The 16,645-nt window shown below is 39.5% G+C and overlaps 1 protein-coding gene across 2 annotated transcripts in view; it reads left to right on the top strand.

Moving 5' to 3' along the window:
- The window catches only part of IVNS1ABP (influenza virus NS1A binding protein), a 46,877-nt gene extending 32,310 nt beyond the window's left edge, over window positions 1–14,567 (top strand). For both annotated transcript variants that reach the window (XM_053693844.1, XM_053693843.1), the window contains exons 9-15: window positions 2,636–2,765; window positions 2,888–3,112; window positions 3,246–3,367; window positions 4,749–4,875; window positions 5,840–5,971; window positions 6,047–6,220; window positions 13,370–14,567. In XM_053693844.1, coding sequence (XP_053549819.1) covers window positions 2,636–2,765; window positions 2,888–3,112; window positions 3,246–3,367; window positions 4,749–4,875; window positions 5,840–5,971; window positions 6,047–6,220; window positions 13,370–13,623 — 1,164 coding nt within the window. In that variant the 3' untranslated portion in view covers window positions 13,624–14,567. The remainder of the gene's footprint in view (window positions 1–2,635; window positions 2,766–2,887; window positions 3,113–3,245; window positions 3,368–4,748; window positions 4,876–5,839; window positions 5,972–6,046; window positions 6,221–13,369) is intronic.
- Window positions 14,568–16,645: the final 2,078 nt, after the last annotated feature.

Below are 16,645 nucleotides of genomic sequence, written 5' to 3'. Positions count from 1 at the left end.
CAAGAAAAATGCAATAACATACCGTTCATTATTTAGATTCGTATCCATCTGCTCAAGAATACATTGTTTTTTTTAAGCAATTTTTAACCTCTGGGATACTGGGGGTCACTTTTCATTTAAGGATTAAGTATCGACCTGCTAATATGGCCATATTGACAATTTTAGTGTTACCCTGCCCTTCCTCCGGGTCCTTCCATAGAAACAGAATATGCGATGCCATTAATGCCAAAGAAGAGATCCCTAGTGTTTTATTAAGCCAGTATTGTAGTTTAATCCAAAAATATTGGATCCTTGGGCAATCCCAAAACATATGTACAAGATTGGCCGAATACAGAGAGCATCTAGGACAACAGTTAAAGTTGAGCTTTCCGCATCTAGCGCTTTTCTCAGGAGTAAAAAAGGTCATGAGAAGTAGTTTGATGTGAGATTCTCTCCATGTGGAGGAAAAAGTTGTTTGCGTTACTTCAACAATTGAGGATTGCATAAGACTTATATCTTCAAAGTTTTGTGATGGAACTGCAACCCATTTGGAGGAAATCTTTTCCAAGTTGGAGGCACCATTTATGGAACTCAGGTCTTGATAACGAAGGGAAACTGACATATATACATTTTTAGCTAGCACAAGCCAATTCTCTATTTTCCCTAGAGTCCAATTCCAGACAAAATGACTTGTTAAATTAAGCGCAAAATGCCTTGCTTGTAGGTACGCAAAGAAATCTTTGAGGAAGATTAAACTCCCCCCTGAGAGAGCCGAAGGTTTTAATACATCTCCTATCAAAGTCTAAGAGTTGAGAGACATGATTTAAACCTAAACTATTCCACCTCTGAAAGGATGATAGTTGGAGTCCAGCTTGAAATTGAGGATTACTTGATAGTGGCATAAATTTAGATACCCTATGTTCTGAATCAAGGAGTTTGCAGACTTTCCACCAAGCCTGGAGTGGGTTAAAGATGGTTCTCATTTTGTGCACCTCTCCAGGCAGTAAGCTGAGATTACAATGAATAATTGCTGCGGGCAAGAGTGGATACATTACACTTCTCTCGAGTTAGTTATCGGTAACATAGTCTCTTGCAAAGATCCAATCCATAATTAAACGCACCAAGAAGGCATAATTATAAATCTTAATATCTGGTAAAGCTAACCCGGCAAATTTTCTAGGAAGAGAGAGTTTAGACAGAGATTCTGGGTTTATTTTGCCAGATAAAGTTTCTCAAAGCTGTGTTAAATATTAAGATGTCTTTTCCCTTGAGAATCAATGGGGTATTCTGAAGGATATATAGTAACTTGGGGAGGCAGACCATTTTATATAAAGCTATTTGACCTGACAGGGAGAGGGGAAGATTTTGCCAATTTTTCAGGCTCTCCTTAATTTTATTCAACACTGGGAGAATGTTAAGTCTATACCAAGCGTCCGGGTTGGCAGAGATTACAATACCTAGGTACCTAAAAGACCCGGAGACTACCCTAAATGGCATGTTTGCAAGAGATTTATTGGATTGCTTAATCCACAAAAGTTTGGTTTTTGTAGTATTCACCCTATAGACAGAGCCAAACTGATTTAAAATTAATAAAAGCTTGGGAATGTTAATAGAGGTGTTTGATATATATGAGAATATCGTCAGCATATAAAGCTATTTTCAATTCCTTTTTACCAATCCTAATTCCTTCAAGATGATGTCTTAACATAAAGTGCCCCTGTTTTTAATAGTATTTTTAAAAACGAACTTTAATTCACCAAAGTTTACCTTCACTTTAAATAAAACCCAACATTTGTCTTCATGATTCTGAGTAGGCATGTGCATTTGGATTATTCGGATTCATACGAATGTCGGATATGTCTCTCACCAGCGGCATTCTGCTATTTTCAGAGCGGGATTTCTATTTGTGAGTGCCGCACTAAGATCTGGATTTGCACAGATCTTAGTGTGTTGCACTTTAAAAGAAGAAACCAGACTCTGAAATTAGTCGAATGACTAGTCCAAATGTGCATACTTAATTTGAGTATACGATTTTAAACAACTTTCCAATTTACTTTTTATCATTTTGTTTCATTCTCTTGTTATCCTTTGCAGAAGGTACAGCAATGCACTACTGGGAGCTGAGTACATATGATGAACCAATGACGAGGCATAATTGTGCGGCCACCAATTAGCAGCTAGCTCCCAGTGGTGCATTCCTTCTCCTGAGCTTACCTAGGTATGCCTTTCAGCAACAAATACCAAGAGAATGATGCAGATTAGATAAACGCAAATTGGAAAATTGTTTAACATTGTATGCTCTGAGTTTTTTTTATTTTTACTGTCTGTTTAAAGGGTTATGAACCCCATTACCTTTCATTTTTCAGATAGAAATTGGAAAGTTGTATACTCTATTATCTAATTTGCTTTGTATTCTGAATCATCTGTTGAAAAGCATACCTAGATATGCTCAGGAGCCGCGGTGCTTTACTAGGAGTTGGCTGCACATATACCCCTGTTATTAGCGTACCAGATGTGTTAAGCTGTCTCCCAGTAGTGCATGGCTGTTCCTTCAACAAAGGATTTTTTTTTTCTCATGGGAATTTTTTTTCCCCTTTTATCAAAATGTATATAAAAAAAACACACTTCTTACTGTTATCTGCTTTTCCTTTTGCAGAAGAAATCGCCACGTGAAAATGATCACAAGCACTTTTTCAATACTTCCTCTGGACCTCTCTCACCTCCAAGCACCATGACACTGGGCCCCAAGCAAGAATGGAAGATAATTGCATCAGAGAAGAAGACAAGTGAGTTTATTTCCTCCTGTAATTTTGTCCTAATTCAGCATTGTCTGCCACTGAAATCTGGCTTTAATTTACTCATAGCTGTATAAGCAGAGTAATGACAATTTGATGTCTTATAATTCCAGGTAAAACATATTTGTGTCTTGCTGTCTTAAACGGCACCCTCTGTGTAATCTTTCTACATGGACGTAACAGCCCCTCCAGCTCACCATCTAGCACCCCTCGCTTGATGAAAAGTTTGAGTCTTGAAATGCAGCCTGAAGATTCAGTCGAAAAAACAATGTCTCCAATGCACTATGCCCGCTCTGGTTTGGGAACTGCAGAGTTAAATGGCAAGCTCATTGTTGCAGGTAACGGCCTGTAACCACTACAGAGATGTTTTTCCTGTTTTACAGACACCACTATCACTTAGAGATCTTCTTCTGCTAATAAGTATTTCAGGTGTAGTTGTGGCTTTAATCATGTTTCGCTTTTCCTACACAGGTGGTTATAACCGAGAAGAGTGTCTTCGTACAGTTGAGTGTTACGATCCTTCCAGTGATACTTGGACTTTTATTTCCCCTATGAAAACACCTAGGGCAAGATTTCAAATGGCTGTTCTGATGGTATGTATTTAAAGGGGCAGTTTACCAAAAAAAATTCTCCCCCTTTGTTCCCTATGATCCATTTTTACCTGCTGGAGTGTATTAAATTGTTTACACATAGCGGGTTTATCCTTATTTCGGCCTTTAAAATAGTTGATTTTTTTTTACCTGTGGTATCGCCACCTATACTGACATTTTCTGGCCTTAAAGGGATAGTCTAGTTAAAATTTTAACTTTCATGATTAAGAGAGGGCATGCAATTTTAAGCAACTTTATAATTTTACTCCTATTTTCTCTTCGTTCTCTTATCTTTATTTGATAAAGCAGGAATGTAAGCTTAAGAGCCGGTCCATTTTTGGTTCAGCATCTGGGTAGCGCCTGCTGATTGTTGACTAAATATAGGTTCTGAACCAAAAATGGGCCGTCTCCTATGCTTACTTTCCTGCTTTTTCAAATAAAGATACCAAGAGAATGAATAATAAATAGGAGTAAATTAGAAAGTTGCTTTAAATTGCTGCTCTATCTGAATCATGAAAGTTTTTAGTTTTGACTAAACTATCCCTTTTAAGTCCAGGCTATTGACAGGCAATGTAACAGACAGCAGAAGAAATATCTCTTCTACACCGAAACCAGGAGTGTCAATTAATGGTAATTTTCCATTGTTCTCTCTAAGTATTGTGCTTTGGTTTACAAACATATATATGATAATTAAGCAAGTGTGTGTACACAGTGATAACAATCGTATTTCACCTTCAAGATCTATACTTTTCAATAGGCTGTGGTTTGAAAGCACTGACCATGCAATTTCTCCTACATTCTATGCACTGCAGCTGGTTATAGCAGTCATTGGAAAAACAATTTTACAGTACAATGTCCCTTAAGTCAGACATCTGTTAGCAGATCATTCATGTCCTGTTTTCAATCCTGCCAAATAGTTCTACTCTACTAAATTATGGGCCAGGTTGGTAGATGTTTTGTAGTTGAGACGGATGATCTGTATGGAAATACAGCTGCTGTACTTTACCGATGTAAATCAGGATTTTTCAAGCTAAGGCTGCATATAACACTACACCAGCGCCCCATTACTCTTTACCTCTCCATTTCCGACAGACTACAAATCTCTAACTTGCTCCACAAAGTGAGCCATTTCTTTGTACATTTAGTATGTTCCTATTGGTATACTGAAGTGTGTGTGTGTATGTATCTATGTATATAATATATATATATATATATATATATATATATATATATGTGTGTGTGTGTCCTTATTTTTTATTATTCATATATGTGTGTGTGTGTATCATACATACATACATACATACACACACACACACACACACACACACACACACACACACACACACACACACGTATAATATAGATGTATTATTTTTTTTTTTAGGGTCAGCTGTTTGTTGTTGGGGGGTCAAATGGTCATTCTGACGAGCTGAGCTGTGGTGAAAAATATGATCCCAGGTTAAATGTGTGGACTCCAGTCCCTGAGTTGAAAACAAACCGTTGCAATGCAGGTAATGTGGTCCCATGTAACAGTTATTGATTTCAGTATGATCTTATGATAGTGGCTGTAAACAATCTGTATAAATATGTGGATTACTCACACTGAAGTAAAATATTAACAATGTTATAAAATGGGGGAAAATCGTCTTCTTCTAGTGTTCTATACTTTCTTTCAATGAAGGTTGTCAGTCTGCCCAGCATACTGATCTGGAAATAAATGTCATCTTTCTTTCCAATGGCATGGAGAGTCCGCAAGTCTTTTACTTTTAAAACTTATTTAAAGGACCAATAGGTTGCAAAATCAACAAATGCATGATAAAGAAAATGCAATAGCACTTAGTCTGAACATCAAATGAGTAGTAGATTGTTTTCTGACAAATTTAAAAGTTATGTCTATTTCCACTCCCTCTGTATCATGTGACAGCCATCAGCCAATCACAAATGCATACACGTTTATTCTGTGAATTCTTGCACATTCTCAGTAGGAGCTGGTGACTCAAAGTGTGAATATAAAGACTGTGCACATTTTATTAATGGAAGTAAATAGAAAAGTTGTTTAAAATCGCTGCTCTATCTGAATCATGAAAGTCTTTTATTTTGACTTGAGTGTCCCTTTAAATGGTAATATACTTTCATTCTTTATTTTGCCCCCTTTTCATGAAATGTAGCTCAGAACATTGTGGCTTTTCAAACTCTCAGAACTGTAGAGCACCCTGCAGACTTGTCAAGGTTAACCTGCTACATATCTTCCCTAATTAGCTTTATCTGATAACTGCATAACAGTGCACTTTGTACTAGCAGCTCTATCCTTGCCAGCTGAAGCCTGGGGGATAGAAAATGGAAGTCATTTTTACATTTGTTTGGACTTCAGACCCTAGTGTTGTCGCTTGAATTTTTAAAATTATGCATTTGTTTGTAATGCAATTCTACTGTATTTAATGGTCCTTGTAATGTTTTTCTTTTTCTGTGTTACAGGTGTTTGTGCTGTTGGTGGGAAGCTTTACATCATAGGAGGCTCTGATCCTTACGGACAGAAAGGCCTTAAAAATTGTGATGTGTTTGATCCCTTAACTGGCACGTGGTCAAGCTGTGCATCCCTAAATATCAGTACGTTTGTTTTTAATATATACTTTTCTGCTTAGCCTGTGAAATGTTGTTTATTATCTATCTTTTAATCTACAGGAAGACATCAGCCTGCTGTGTGTGATCTTGGAGGCCACATATATATAATCGGTGGTGCTGAATCCTGGAACTGTCTTAATTCAGTAGAGCGTTACAACCCTGAAAATGATACATGGACATTAGTTGCGCCTATGAATGTGGCTCGTCGTGGAGCTGGAGTGGCTGTTTATGATGGTAAATCCTATATGTAGAATTGTGATCTTTTCAGACATTTCTTTCTCCTGTAATAAAATGTGGCAAGTCATTTGCAGGTATCGGTACATTTTACACACACATACATATACAGTAATAACCCGCTAATACAGCAGATTAGGGACCAGAGTGCCACTGTAAAGGGAAAACCACCTTACAGCAGAGCAAGGCGGTTTTTAGCTTTCATTTCACTTTCCAGTGTGTTTAAGAACTTAAATTTTTGAACTTACATATATTAGGTGTGCAATAGTGCTCAGTTTAGTTTAACGCTAGCACAGCATTCAACTAATATTTACTAAAAACTGTACAGTACCTGTAAATTAGTGACAATTACTGTAGTAAAATTTGCCAGACTGACACGGAGAGCGCTGTAAAGAGACCAAACTACGCACAACAAAATGGTGCCATTCGCCTTTCTCACGATCAGTACAGTACTGTTGCAAAGTCCTTGGAGGCTGGACTTCAGCTAGTAGCGATGTATGTGTATTGCCGACAGCAAGACCTCCGCTATTTCCGAGGCCACATAAGGGGGGTATGTGAACGACTGCTGTCATACTGTGGTAATAGCTTGGCTTGAATAAATGTAAATTTATTTGAATAGAGGCTTTAAGGGCCTTATGTGCAGATCAAAGTTACAGAACTAGATGGCAAGACACTTGCAAGGGAGCCATGCATTTATCATTTGCAGGCAGTTCCCTCTTCAGTTTAAGGAAGTTTACATTTACATCTTGCAAGATTATGGGGAAATTCAGATGATAAAGTAGCTGAATAACTGCTCACAGATTTACTTTGTTTAGCAGATGATTTATTTTTATTTTTAAAGACACGATGAGTCCACGGATTTCATCCTTGTGGGACTTCACCTCCTAGTCAGCAGGAGGAGGCAAAGAGCACCACAGCAGAGCTGCTATATATAGCTCATCCCTTCCCTCCCACTCCAGTCATTCTCTTTGCCTACGTTAGTGATAGGAAGAGGTAAAGTGAGGTGTTAGATTAGATTCTTCAATCAAGAGTTTATTATTTTTAAAGTAGTGCCAGAGAGCGCTGCTTTGTTCTAGGGTGTAGCCGTAATCCATATCAGTCTCTACAGTAGAGCTTTTGGTGGCTTTAGAGCAATAGGAACTGGTGGGACATAATTCTCACTGCGCCCTCCTATACATTGATGCTGCCCTTCTCCTGACAGCCTAAGCATAATTAACTCAGGCTTCTGATTTTCCACAGGGCTATGGGAGGGAGAGGACCTCCTAAACCTGCTAAGCTGCCCTGCTGTCGGGCAGAATACAAGGTAAGTGCTAACTTTGTTGTTATTCTGGGAAGGACTCTGAGGTAAGTTGTACTTTACGGCTCATTTACAGAGATCCTTGTGTGGGGACAGTTCTCTTCTTAATGGAGAGTACAACAGGACAGCCATAAGTACTGGGGTTGGGGAGCTGATTTATGAATAAGTTATTTCTTATCGGCTTCATTTTATTACATTAAGCCGACCGGGTTATTTTTTTCTATGACGCCCACAATGGGCGGGACTAGTGATTCGCGCTCTTCCGATGTTATCTGCGCAACCCTCAGCACTAGCCGCCATAGTCTGTAAGAAAGACGTCGGCACAATGACAGGTTAAGCAGGTGGTTATATCGCTTTCCATCTTTACACTCCCGGATCGTTCCAGCTCCACAGGAGGTTGAATACAAAGAATTCAGTCCGGTTTGGCAGGTAGGCACCTCATCAGAGTTGTTGAGGTGTATGGGGTGTTGGAAATTTTTCTGTTTAGCTGAAAAGATACGTTTTTAGCTATTGCAGTAAAAAAAGTTAACTTTTTTTTAACATTTAAAGACACAGTACCGGTTTGTTTTCTGCATATCATATTTTTTGTTATTTATCAATTTGATTGTAAATTGTTTTTTTGGTTTGAGCGCACATTTTTCATTAGTAAAAAGTTTTTTCTTGCTAAAATTTAGAGACAGTAACGTCTTTAAAAAAAAAAAAAAAAAAAGTTGAATTGTTTATTATTGTGCTCAATATGGACTTAGGAGCCGTGGAAAATCTTACTTGCTCCATGTGTTTGGATGCAAATGTGGAACCACCAATCCCTTTCTGTCCCTCATGTACTGAGAGGGCGATAAGTTATAAAAATAAGATTTTTCATGAGCAAAATTTCTCAAGGGCGGATGCTTCTCAGGAGTCTAATGACGAGAATCGGAGTATGCCGCAGCTTTCTCCCCAAGTGTCCCAATCTTTAACGCCCACTCAAACAGTGCCCTGTACTTCTGCTCTAGTGCCTGCTGCAGTTACCTTAGCGGAGACATAGCTGCGCTTATGTCTTCCACAATTTCTGATGTGTTGTCTGCTTTTCCTATGCTTCAAGGCAAGCGTAAGAGGAAAGACACTTAGGTTGTTAGTGACTCTGATGCAATGGTGGCGATCTCAGATGTACCTTCTCAGGGAATTGAGATGGAGGTTCTATCAGAAGGCGGAATTTCATATTCAGAAAGTTCATTACCTTTGACTGATTCAGAGGTTGTATCTTTCAGGTTTAAACTAGAACACCTCCGTCTGTTACTCAGGTAGGTTTTGGTTACTTTAGACGACTGATTCCACAGTAGTAGTCGCTCCTGTGAAATCTAGTAAATTGGACAGAGATTTTGAAGTTCCTTCTTACTCTGACATTTTTCCAGTTCCTAAGCGAGCTTTGGAGATTGTTACTAAGGAATGGGAGACAAAGGTATTCCCTTCTCTCTATCTCCTATTTTCAAGAAGATGTTTCCTATAGCTGACGCTGTTAAGGATGCTTGGCAGACGGTTCCTAAGGTGGAAGGGGCTATTTCCACCTTAGCCAAACTACCATTTCTATTGAAGATAGTTGTGCTTTTAAAGACCCCATGGATAAGAAGTTGGAGGGTCTATTTAAAAATATTTATGTTCACCAGGGTCTGCTCTTGCAGCCGGCTGCGTGCATTGCTACTGTCACTAGTGCGGCGGCTTATTGGTTTGATGCTCTGTCCGAATCTCTTAAGACGGAGAATTCTTTAGAAGAGATCCAAGATAGGATTAAAGCTCTGAAGTTAGCCAATGCCTTTATTACAGATGCTTCTCTGCAGATTACTAAATTGGCAGCTAAGAGTTCAGGGTTCTCTATCCTAGCCCGCAGAGCTTTATGGTTAAAACCTTTGCAGACGTGTCATCAAAGTCTAAGCTTCTAGCTATTCCTTACAAGGGAAAGACCTTGTTTGGACCTGGCCTGAAGGAAATTATCTCTGACATCACGGGAGGTAAGGGTCATCTCCTTCCTCGGGATAAGAGAAATAAACAAAAAGGACAAAGTAATTTTCGTTTCGCAATTTCAAGGGAAATTCTTTCTCTTCGTCCTCTAAACAGGAAGGAAACTATTTGCAATCTAAGCCTACTTGGAGACCCAACCAGCCTTGGAACAAGGGTAAACAGTCCAAAAAGCCTGCTGCTGACTTCAAATCAGCATGAAGGGCATGCCCCCGATCCGGGACAGGATCTGGTAGGGGGCAGACTTTCTTTCTTCGTTCAGGCTTGGGTGTGAGACGTTCAGGATCCCTGGGCTATAGAAATAGTGTCCCAGGGATACAGACTGGAGTTCAAAAAAGTGTTCTCCCTGAGGAAGATTTCTTCTTTCAAGGTTATCTGCAGACCAGATAAAAAGAGGCGTTCTTACATTGTGTAAGAGACCTCTCATCCCTGGGAGTAATTTGTCCTGTTCCTGATCAGGAACACGGGCAGGGATTTTATTCAAATCTGTTTGTAGTTCTCAAGGAGGGAACATTCAGACCTATCTTAGACCTCAAGAGTCTGAACAAGTTTCTCAGAGTTCCATCTTTCAAGATGGAAACTATTCGTACCATTGATCCAGGAGGGTCAATTTATGACGACAGTGGACTTAAAGGATGCATATCTACATGTTCCTATCTACAGAGATCATCACAAGTTCCTAAGGTTTGCCTTTCTGGACAGACACTTTCAGTTCATAGCTCTTCCTTTCGGGCTGGCCACGGCACCCAGAATTTTCACAAAGGTTCTGGGGTCTCTGCTGGCAGTTCTAAGACCGCGGGGCATTGCGTTGGCCCCTTTTCTGGACGATATTCTTTTTTTTTTGGAGTTTCTTTTTTTTTTTATTATTATTCAGCATAAAAATAACAATCCACATAAACATTGTGACTCGTATCGGTTCAAGATATTCATACTGTAACATGACATATTTAGCAAAATAACATAAAATCATCCTCAGTTTTTTCAATAAAGCATATTCATACAGAAATGTCACATAAATTATACTTTTCGTTAGTCAATATGCTTAAACTCATCTAAAGAAATCATCGAATAATATGCAACAACACCCAACAAAGAAAAGACATCCATAAAAACATATCCAGCAACTTATACATTACTTCATATATGGATATCGATATTTAATCAAAATAATTTCTGGTACCATGTTTCATCACTGATACCTATTGATTCTTGTTCCCGGCTAGCTCCTGTCTCTTCTATCTAACCTTTTCTGGATGATATTCTACTCCAGGCGCCATCTTGTCAATAAGCAAGGTCCCATACCGACATTCTACTATCCTTCCTGAGAACTCGCGGGTGGAAGGTAAATCTGGGAAAGAGTTCCTTAATCCAGAAGACAAGGGTGACTTTCTTGGGAACTTTAGTCAATTCTATATCTGAGGATTTTTCTGACAGAGGTCAGGAAATCAAAGATTCTAGATACCTGTCGAGCCCTTCAGTCCAATCCTCGGCCGTCAGTGGCCCAGTGCATGGAAGTAATCGTATTGATGGTGGCGGCAATGGACATCATCCCGTTTGCTCGGTTTCACCTCAGACCTCTGCAGTTAAACATGTTCAGGCAGTGTAATGGAGATTATGTAGACTTGTCTCCTCGAATAACTCGACAGGAGACAAGGGACTCGCTTCAATGGTGGTTGTCTCTGGATCATCCATCCCAGGGAACGTGCTTTCGCAGACCATCCTGGGTGATTGTGACAACAGATGCCAGCCTTCTAGTGTGGGGAGCTGTCTGGGGTCCCCTAAAGACTCGCAGTGTGGACTCGGGCGGAGTCTGTTCTTCCTATAAACATCCTGGAACTGAAAGTGATCTTTAATGCTCTTCTGGCCTGGCCTCAGTTGGCTTCGGCCCAGTTCATCAGATTCCAGACGGACAACATAATGACAGTGGCTTACATCAATCATCAGGGAGGAACGAGGAGTTCCTTAGTGATGGCCGAGGTAGCCAAGATAATCCAGTGGGCGGAGGCACATTCTTGCTATCTGTCAGCGATCCACATCCCAGGGGTGGACAACTGGGAGGCGGACTTTCTGAGCAGGTAGACTTTTCATCCGGGAGAGTGGGAACTCCATCCGGAAGTATTCTCCAACCTGATTCTCAAATGGGGTCGGCCGGAGTTAGATCTCGTCAGAATGCCAAGATCCCGAGATACGGGTCGAGGGATCCCCAGGCGGACTGATAGATGCTCTAGCAGTTCCTTGGTCCTTCAGCCTAGCATATCTTTTCCCCCTGTTTGCTCTTCTTCCTCGGGTCATTGCTCAAATCAAACAGGAGAAGGCATCAGTGATCCTCATTGCTCCTGCGTGGCCTTGCAGGATTTGGTATGCTGATCTGGTGGACATGTCATCCCTTCCACCTTGGAGACTGCCATTAAGGAAGGATCTTCTCATTCAAGAACCCTTCCTTCATCCAAATCTAATTTCTCTGAAGCTGACTGCTTGGAGATTGAACGCTTAATCCTATCTAAACGGGGTTTTTCTGATTTTGGTCATAGAGACCTTGATTCAGGCGCATAAGCCTATAACTAGAAAGATTTACTATAAGATTTGGCGTAAATATCTTTATTGGTGTGAATGCAAGGGCTACTCCATGGAGTAGTTAGGATTTCCAGAATTTTGTCTTTTCTCCAAGAAGGATTGGAGAAGGGTTTATCGGCAAGTTCCCTAAAGGGTCAGATCTCTGCCTTATCTATTTTGTTACAAAAACGTCTGGCGGATGTCCCAGATGTTCAATCCTTTTGTCAGGCTTTGGTTAGAATCAGGCCTGTGTTTAAACCAATTGCTCCTCCATGGAGTCTGAATTTAGTTCTTAAAGTTCTTCAAGGGGCTCCGTTTGAGCCTATGCATTCCTTAGATATTAAGTTGTTATCTTGGAAAGTTTTATTTCTTGTTGCCATTTCTTCAGCTCGGCATTGCCATACAATTCGCCTTACCTTATTTTTCATTCGGATAAGGTAGTGTTATGTACTAAACTAGGGTTCCTAAGGTTGTTTCAGACAGGAACATTAATCAGAAGATAGTTGTTCCTTCCTTGTGTCCTAATCCTCCTCAAAAGGAAAGTCTTTAGTCACTCGTTTTCTTTGGAAAACGTAAGGGTCAGAAAGCTACGGCTACCTCTTTTTGGCTGAAGAGTATCATCCGTTTTGCATATGAAACTCCTGGACAGCAGCCTCCTGACAGAGTTACGGCTCATTCCACTAGGCCTTTTGCTTCCTCATGGGCATTCAAAAATGAAGCTTCTGTAGAACAGATTTGCAAGGCTGCAACTTGGTCTTCTCTTCACACTTTTGCTAAATTTTACAAATTTGATACTTTTGCCTCGGCTGAGGCTGTTTTTGGGAGAAAGGTTCTTCGAGCAGTGGTGCCTTCTGTTTAGGTTCCCTGTCTTGTCCCTCACTTATCATTCGTGTACTCTAGCTTTGGTATTGTATCCCACAAGTAAGGATGAAATCCGCGGACTCATCGTATCTAAAAAGAAACAAATTTATCTGGTAAGCATAAATTTTTTTTTTTCAATTTTTTTATTTACAAAGATGTTAATGTGATACTTCTTGTGAACGTTTTAGAAATGCTGCATCCCTTCCAAGAGATACAGCATATGGGTAACCTGCTGCGTGACATGTTAATTAAAAATCTAAATTTACAAAAAATTTGCAGTTATTTTTAGGGGAAAACTACCATTAAATTTGTGTGTATGTGTATATGTATGTGTATATATATATATATATATATATATATATATATATATATATATATATATATATATATATATATATATATATATATATAAATGTATTATATATTTTTTTTTTATGTATTAACAGGAAAGCTGTTTGTCGGAGGTGGTTTTGATGGCACTCATGCTCTAAGCTGTGTGGAATCGTATGACCCTGTGAAGAACGAGTGGAAAATGATGGGTGGCATGACATCCTCTAGGAGCAATGCTGGCGTTGTAGCTGTAGGGTGCCATCTGTTTGCTGTTGGTGGTTTTGATGGCAACGAGTTCTTGAATACAGTTGAAACTTACAACCCAGATTCAGATGATTGGAGCTCATATACCAAAACATGCAAATCCTAGCAATTACTAATTTGTATGTATTTCTAACTATTCAGAGATGAACACGGGAAGAGAAAATAGTGATTGTTGCACCAGCAACTTATATTTTTGCACATTGCATACTTTAAAAAAATGTACATATTATGTTTTATTTTTGCTTGGGCAGAAAGAAGTTCTTTTTGGGAGGATGGTGGAATTCTGTGAGCTTATACGCCAGCCCCCTCCCGTTTTGTGTGTGTATATATTTAGGATCGGTCATTTTCTGCACTAACTTGTTGAAAGACTTATTAAAGAGAATTGCGAAGTGCTGGATGTTTTTAGATGGATACCAAGTGGGTTTTTTAATTTAATTTTTTGGGGGGCAGGGTGGGATAATTGTGGGGGAGGGGGTCAAAAAGCCTTAACATTTTTCATTGAAAGTGCAGGTCTGCCAAAAGTTTTTGTTTTTTGTTGTGTTTTTTGCCTTTTTACCATTTCAATAAGCAGTGGCAAATGTGCAAGAAATGATTGGCACATCTAAGTTGAATATATGTATTTTTTCTTCAAGACCTCTTCAATTTACATACCTTGCTGCCAATAAGCTTTTAAATCTAATGCTTGTATGCAAATTAATTATAAGCATATTCTATACTGTTTCCAGTTTGGGTTTTCTCCTTTTTTTTTTTTTTCCTTGCTCTTTGTTGAAAGCATTAAATTATTTTAGAAAGCAGTTACATTTTATCATTTGCAAGGATTTTGAGACGTTTTACACTCCTATAATAAACCAAAGTGTCTTGAAGTAGAGAACTAGAAACTTAGTATCAGAATAATCTGAGTGTCTTTTTACATTGTGTCTTAAGTCAGCATTTTCTGTATTTGTTGTAAAATGAGTAAGAAACAAAATTTAAAACATCAATAACTTGTTTGTTTTTTATATCACTACAAGTATACATAATTCTTAAATAAAATTTGGCATTTAATAACAATGCTTCTTTTATTTTGAGTGTTCGGGTTGGAGCTGCTTTTTAAAATGCAAGAAAAAAAAATGTCCTTTTGAAGGGACAGTCTACTTCAGAATTTGTATTGTTTAAAAAGATAGAAAATCCCTTTTATTACCCATTCTCCAGTTTTGCATAACCAACAGTTATAGAAATATACTTTTCCATCTTAAAATGAGGAGAGTCCATGGCTTCATTCCTTACGTGTGGGAATACAGAACCTGGCCACTAGGAGGCGGCAAAGACACCCCAGCCAAAGTCTTAAATACCTCCCCCACTCCCCTCATCCCCAGTCATTCTTTGCCTTTTGTCACACGAGGATGGCAGAGAAGTGTCTGAAGATTCGGAGTAGTCTCTTATTGGAGGTTAGTACTCTTCGCTATGGGACTGGAGTTTTAAGTAGTCTTGTCAGTCTCTCAGTGAGAGCATTGACGAAGGTTAGGGTCTGGAGATGCAGGGAGTCTTTCTGCAAAACCATTCAGACTCTTATTAACTCCTAAGCAATCCGTGTCGATGAGTTTCACTGCCTGCTTCTATCACTCAAGTCCATGTCAGGTGCAATGCTACAAGACTGTCAAACTTTAGAGGCTTTGTGTCTGTTCCACGGCGATGATTCCGGTAAGATCGTTTTATATCATTTAATAATGTAAGAAGACAGTGTGACTCCTTTATCTGTATGGAATCAAGGGTTAATATCACCGGAAGGGGATTGTTGAACAGGGGGGATTTATACAAGATTTGCTTTGTTTTATGCTGCAACATGTGTGAGATGAGGCTCTGGCAGATGTGGGAACATTCAGGTTTTAATCTTGTTTGGATAAACTATGCAGCCTGTCAGTTGGTGTGCTTTTATTCCTGCAGCAGGGACGGTCCTGCATGGCACTCCATGTGACCGGGTGTGGCCTCCTTAAGTTCCTTTTTGTGAGGCCTGGGTCATAGGAGGTGGTGTGTGCCCCGGCCATTGGGGGTATAAAGGTGCCATTTAATTTCTTTCTAATGACCAATGAGTCCACGGATCATCTAATTACTATTGGGAATATCACTCCTGCCCAGCAGGAGGCGGCAAAGAGCACCACATCAAAGCTGTTAAATATCACCTTCCCTCCAACCCCAGTCATTCTCTTTGCCTATGTTAGAGCAAAGAAGTGGTAAAGTTTAGTTGTTAGAAAAGATTCTTCAAGCAAGATTTTATTATTTTAGTGCAAGATTGTGCTGCTTTGTCCCTAAGGTGTAGCCGTAGTCCATATCAGTCTCTTCAGTAGAGCAGTGGTGGCTTTCAAGCAATGGGAACTTGTGGGACATAATTCTCACTGCGCCTCCCATGTAGTTTATTCTGCCCTAATCTTGAAAGCCTGAGTAAGATTACTCAGTCTTTATCTCTCCACAGGTCTATGTGAGGGAGAAGACCTCTGAAACCTAGTGAGCTGCCTGGCAGATTTATGAGGTAAGTGCTGACTTTATTTTTTCCGGAAACACAGGAAAAAGTTGGGCAGTTTATTCACTACGGGACACATGAATTTCTCCTATATGTTTGGAGGAACATATCAAGGCAGTATTGTTATCGCAAGACGCTAGGGCTGTGGAGGTTAATTAAGGCTCATTTTAATGTGGTTTTCACTTCTCCCGGCGGCTTGACTTGAAAATATGCCGACCGGGAAGTACATTTTTTTTTTAGACTCCCACGATAGGCGGGGCTAACTGAGGCAGCAGTTTGTTGTTACTTGCCTTTTTTCTCCACCTACTGTGACCGGAGGGTGTAATGGATCTTTTCAGCAGTCTGACAGGAAAGCTCATAATAAGACTTAATGCTGTGCTTTTAGGACCGAACAGCTTTTCATTGTGCTATAAGTCGAGTTCCGGATCTTTTGCTATGAATGCTATCAGGTGTCAGCAGGGCAGGTAGGCACCTCAGCTAAGCTGAGGTGTAGAGGTTGTCAGAAGTACTTGTGTAACATTATTTTAGTTCCTTACTGCAAAAAAAGTTACCTTTTAAAATTAAGGAGACAGTAATGTGTTTTTTTTTTTTTTTTGTTTTTTTTTTCTTCTATAAGATACGACGAGTCCAT

Source organism: Bombina bombina, chromosome 10 (genome assembly GCF_027579735.1).
Source record: "Bombina bombina isolate aBomBom1 chromosome 10, aBomBom1.pri, whole genome shotgun sequence".
Lineage (NCBI taxonomy): Eukaryota > Metazoa > Chordata > Amphibia > Anura > Bombinatoridae > Bombina > Bombina bombina.
This window is presented reverse-complemented; position numbering and strand designations above follow the sequence as displayed.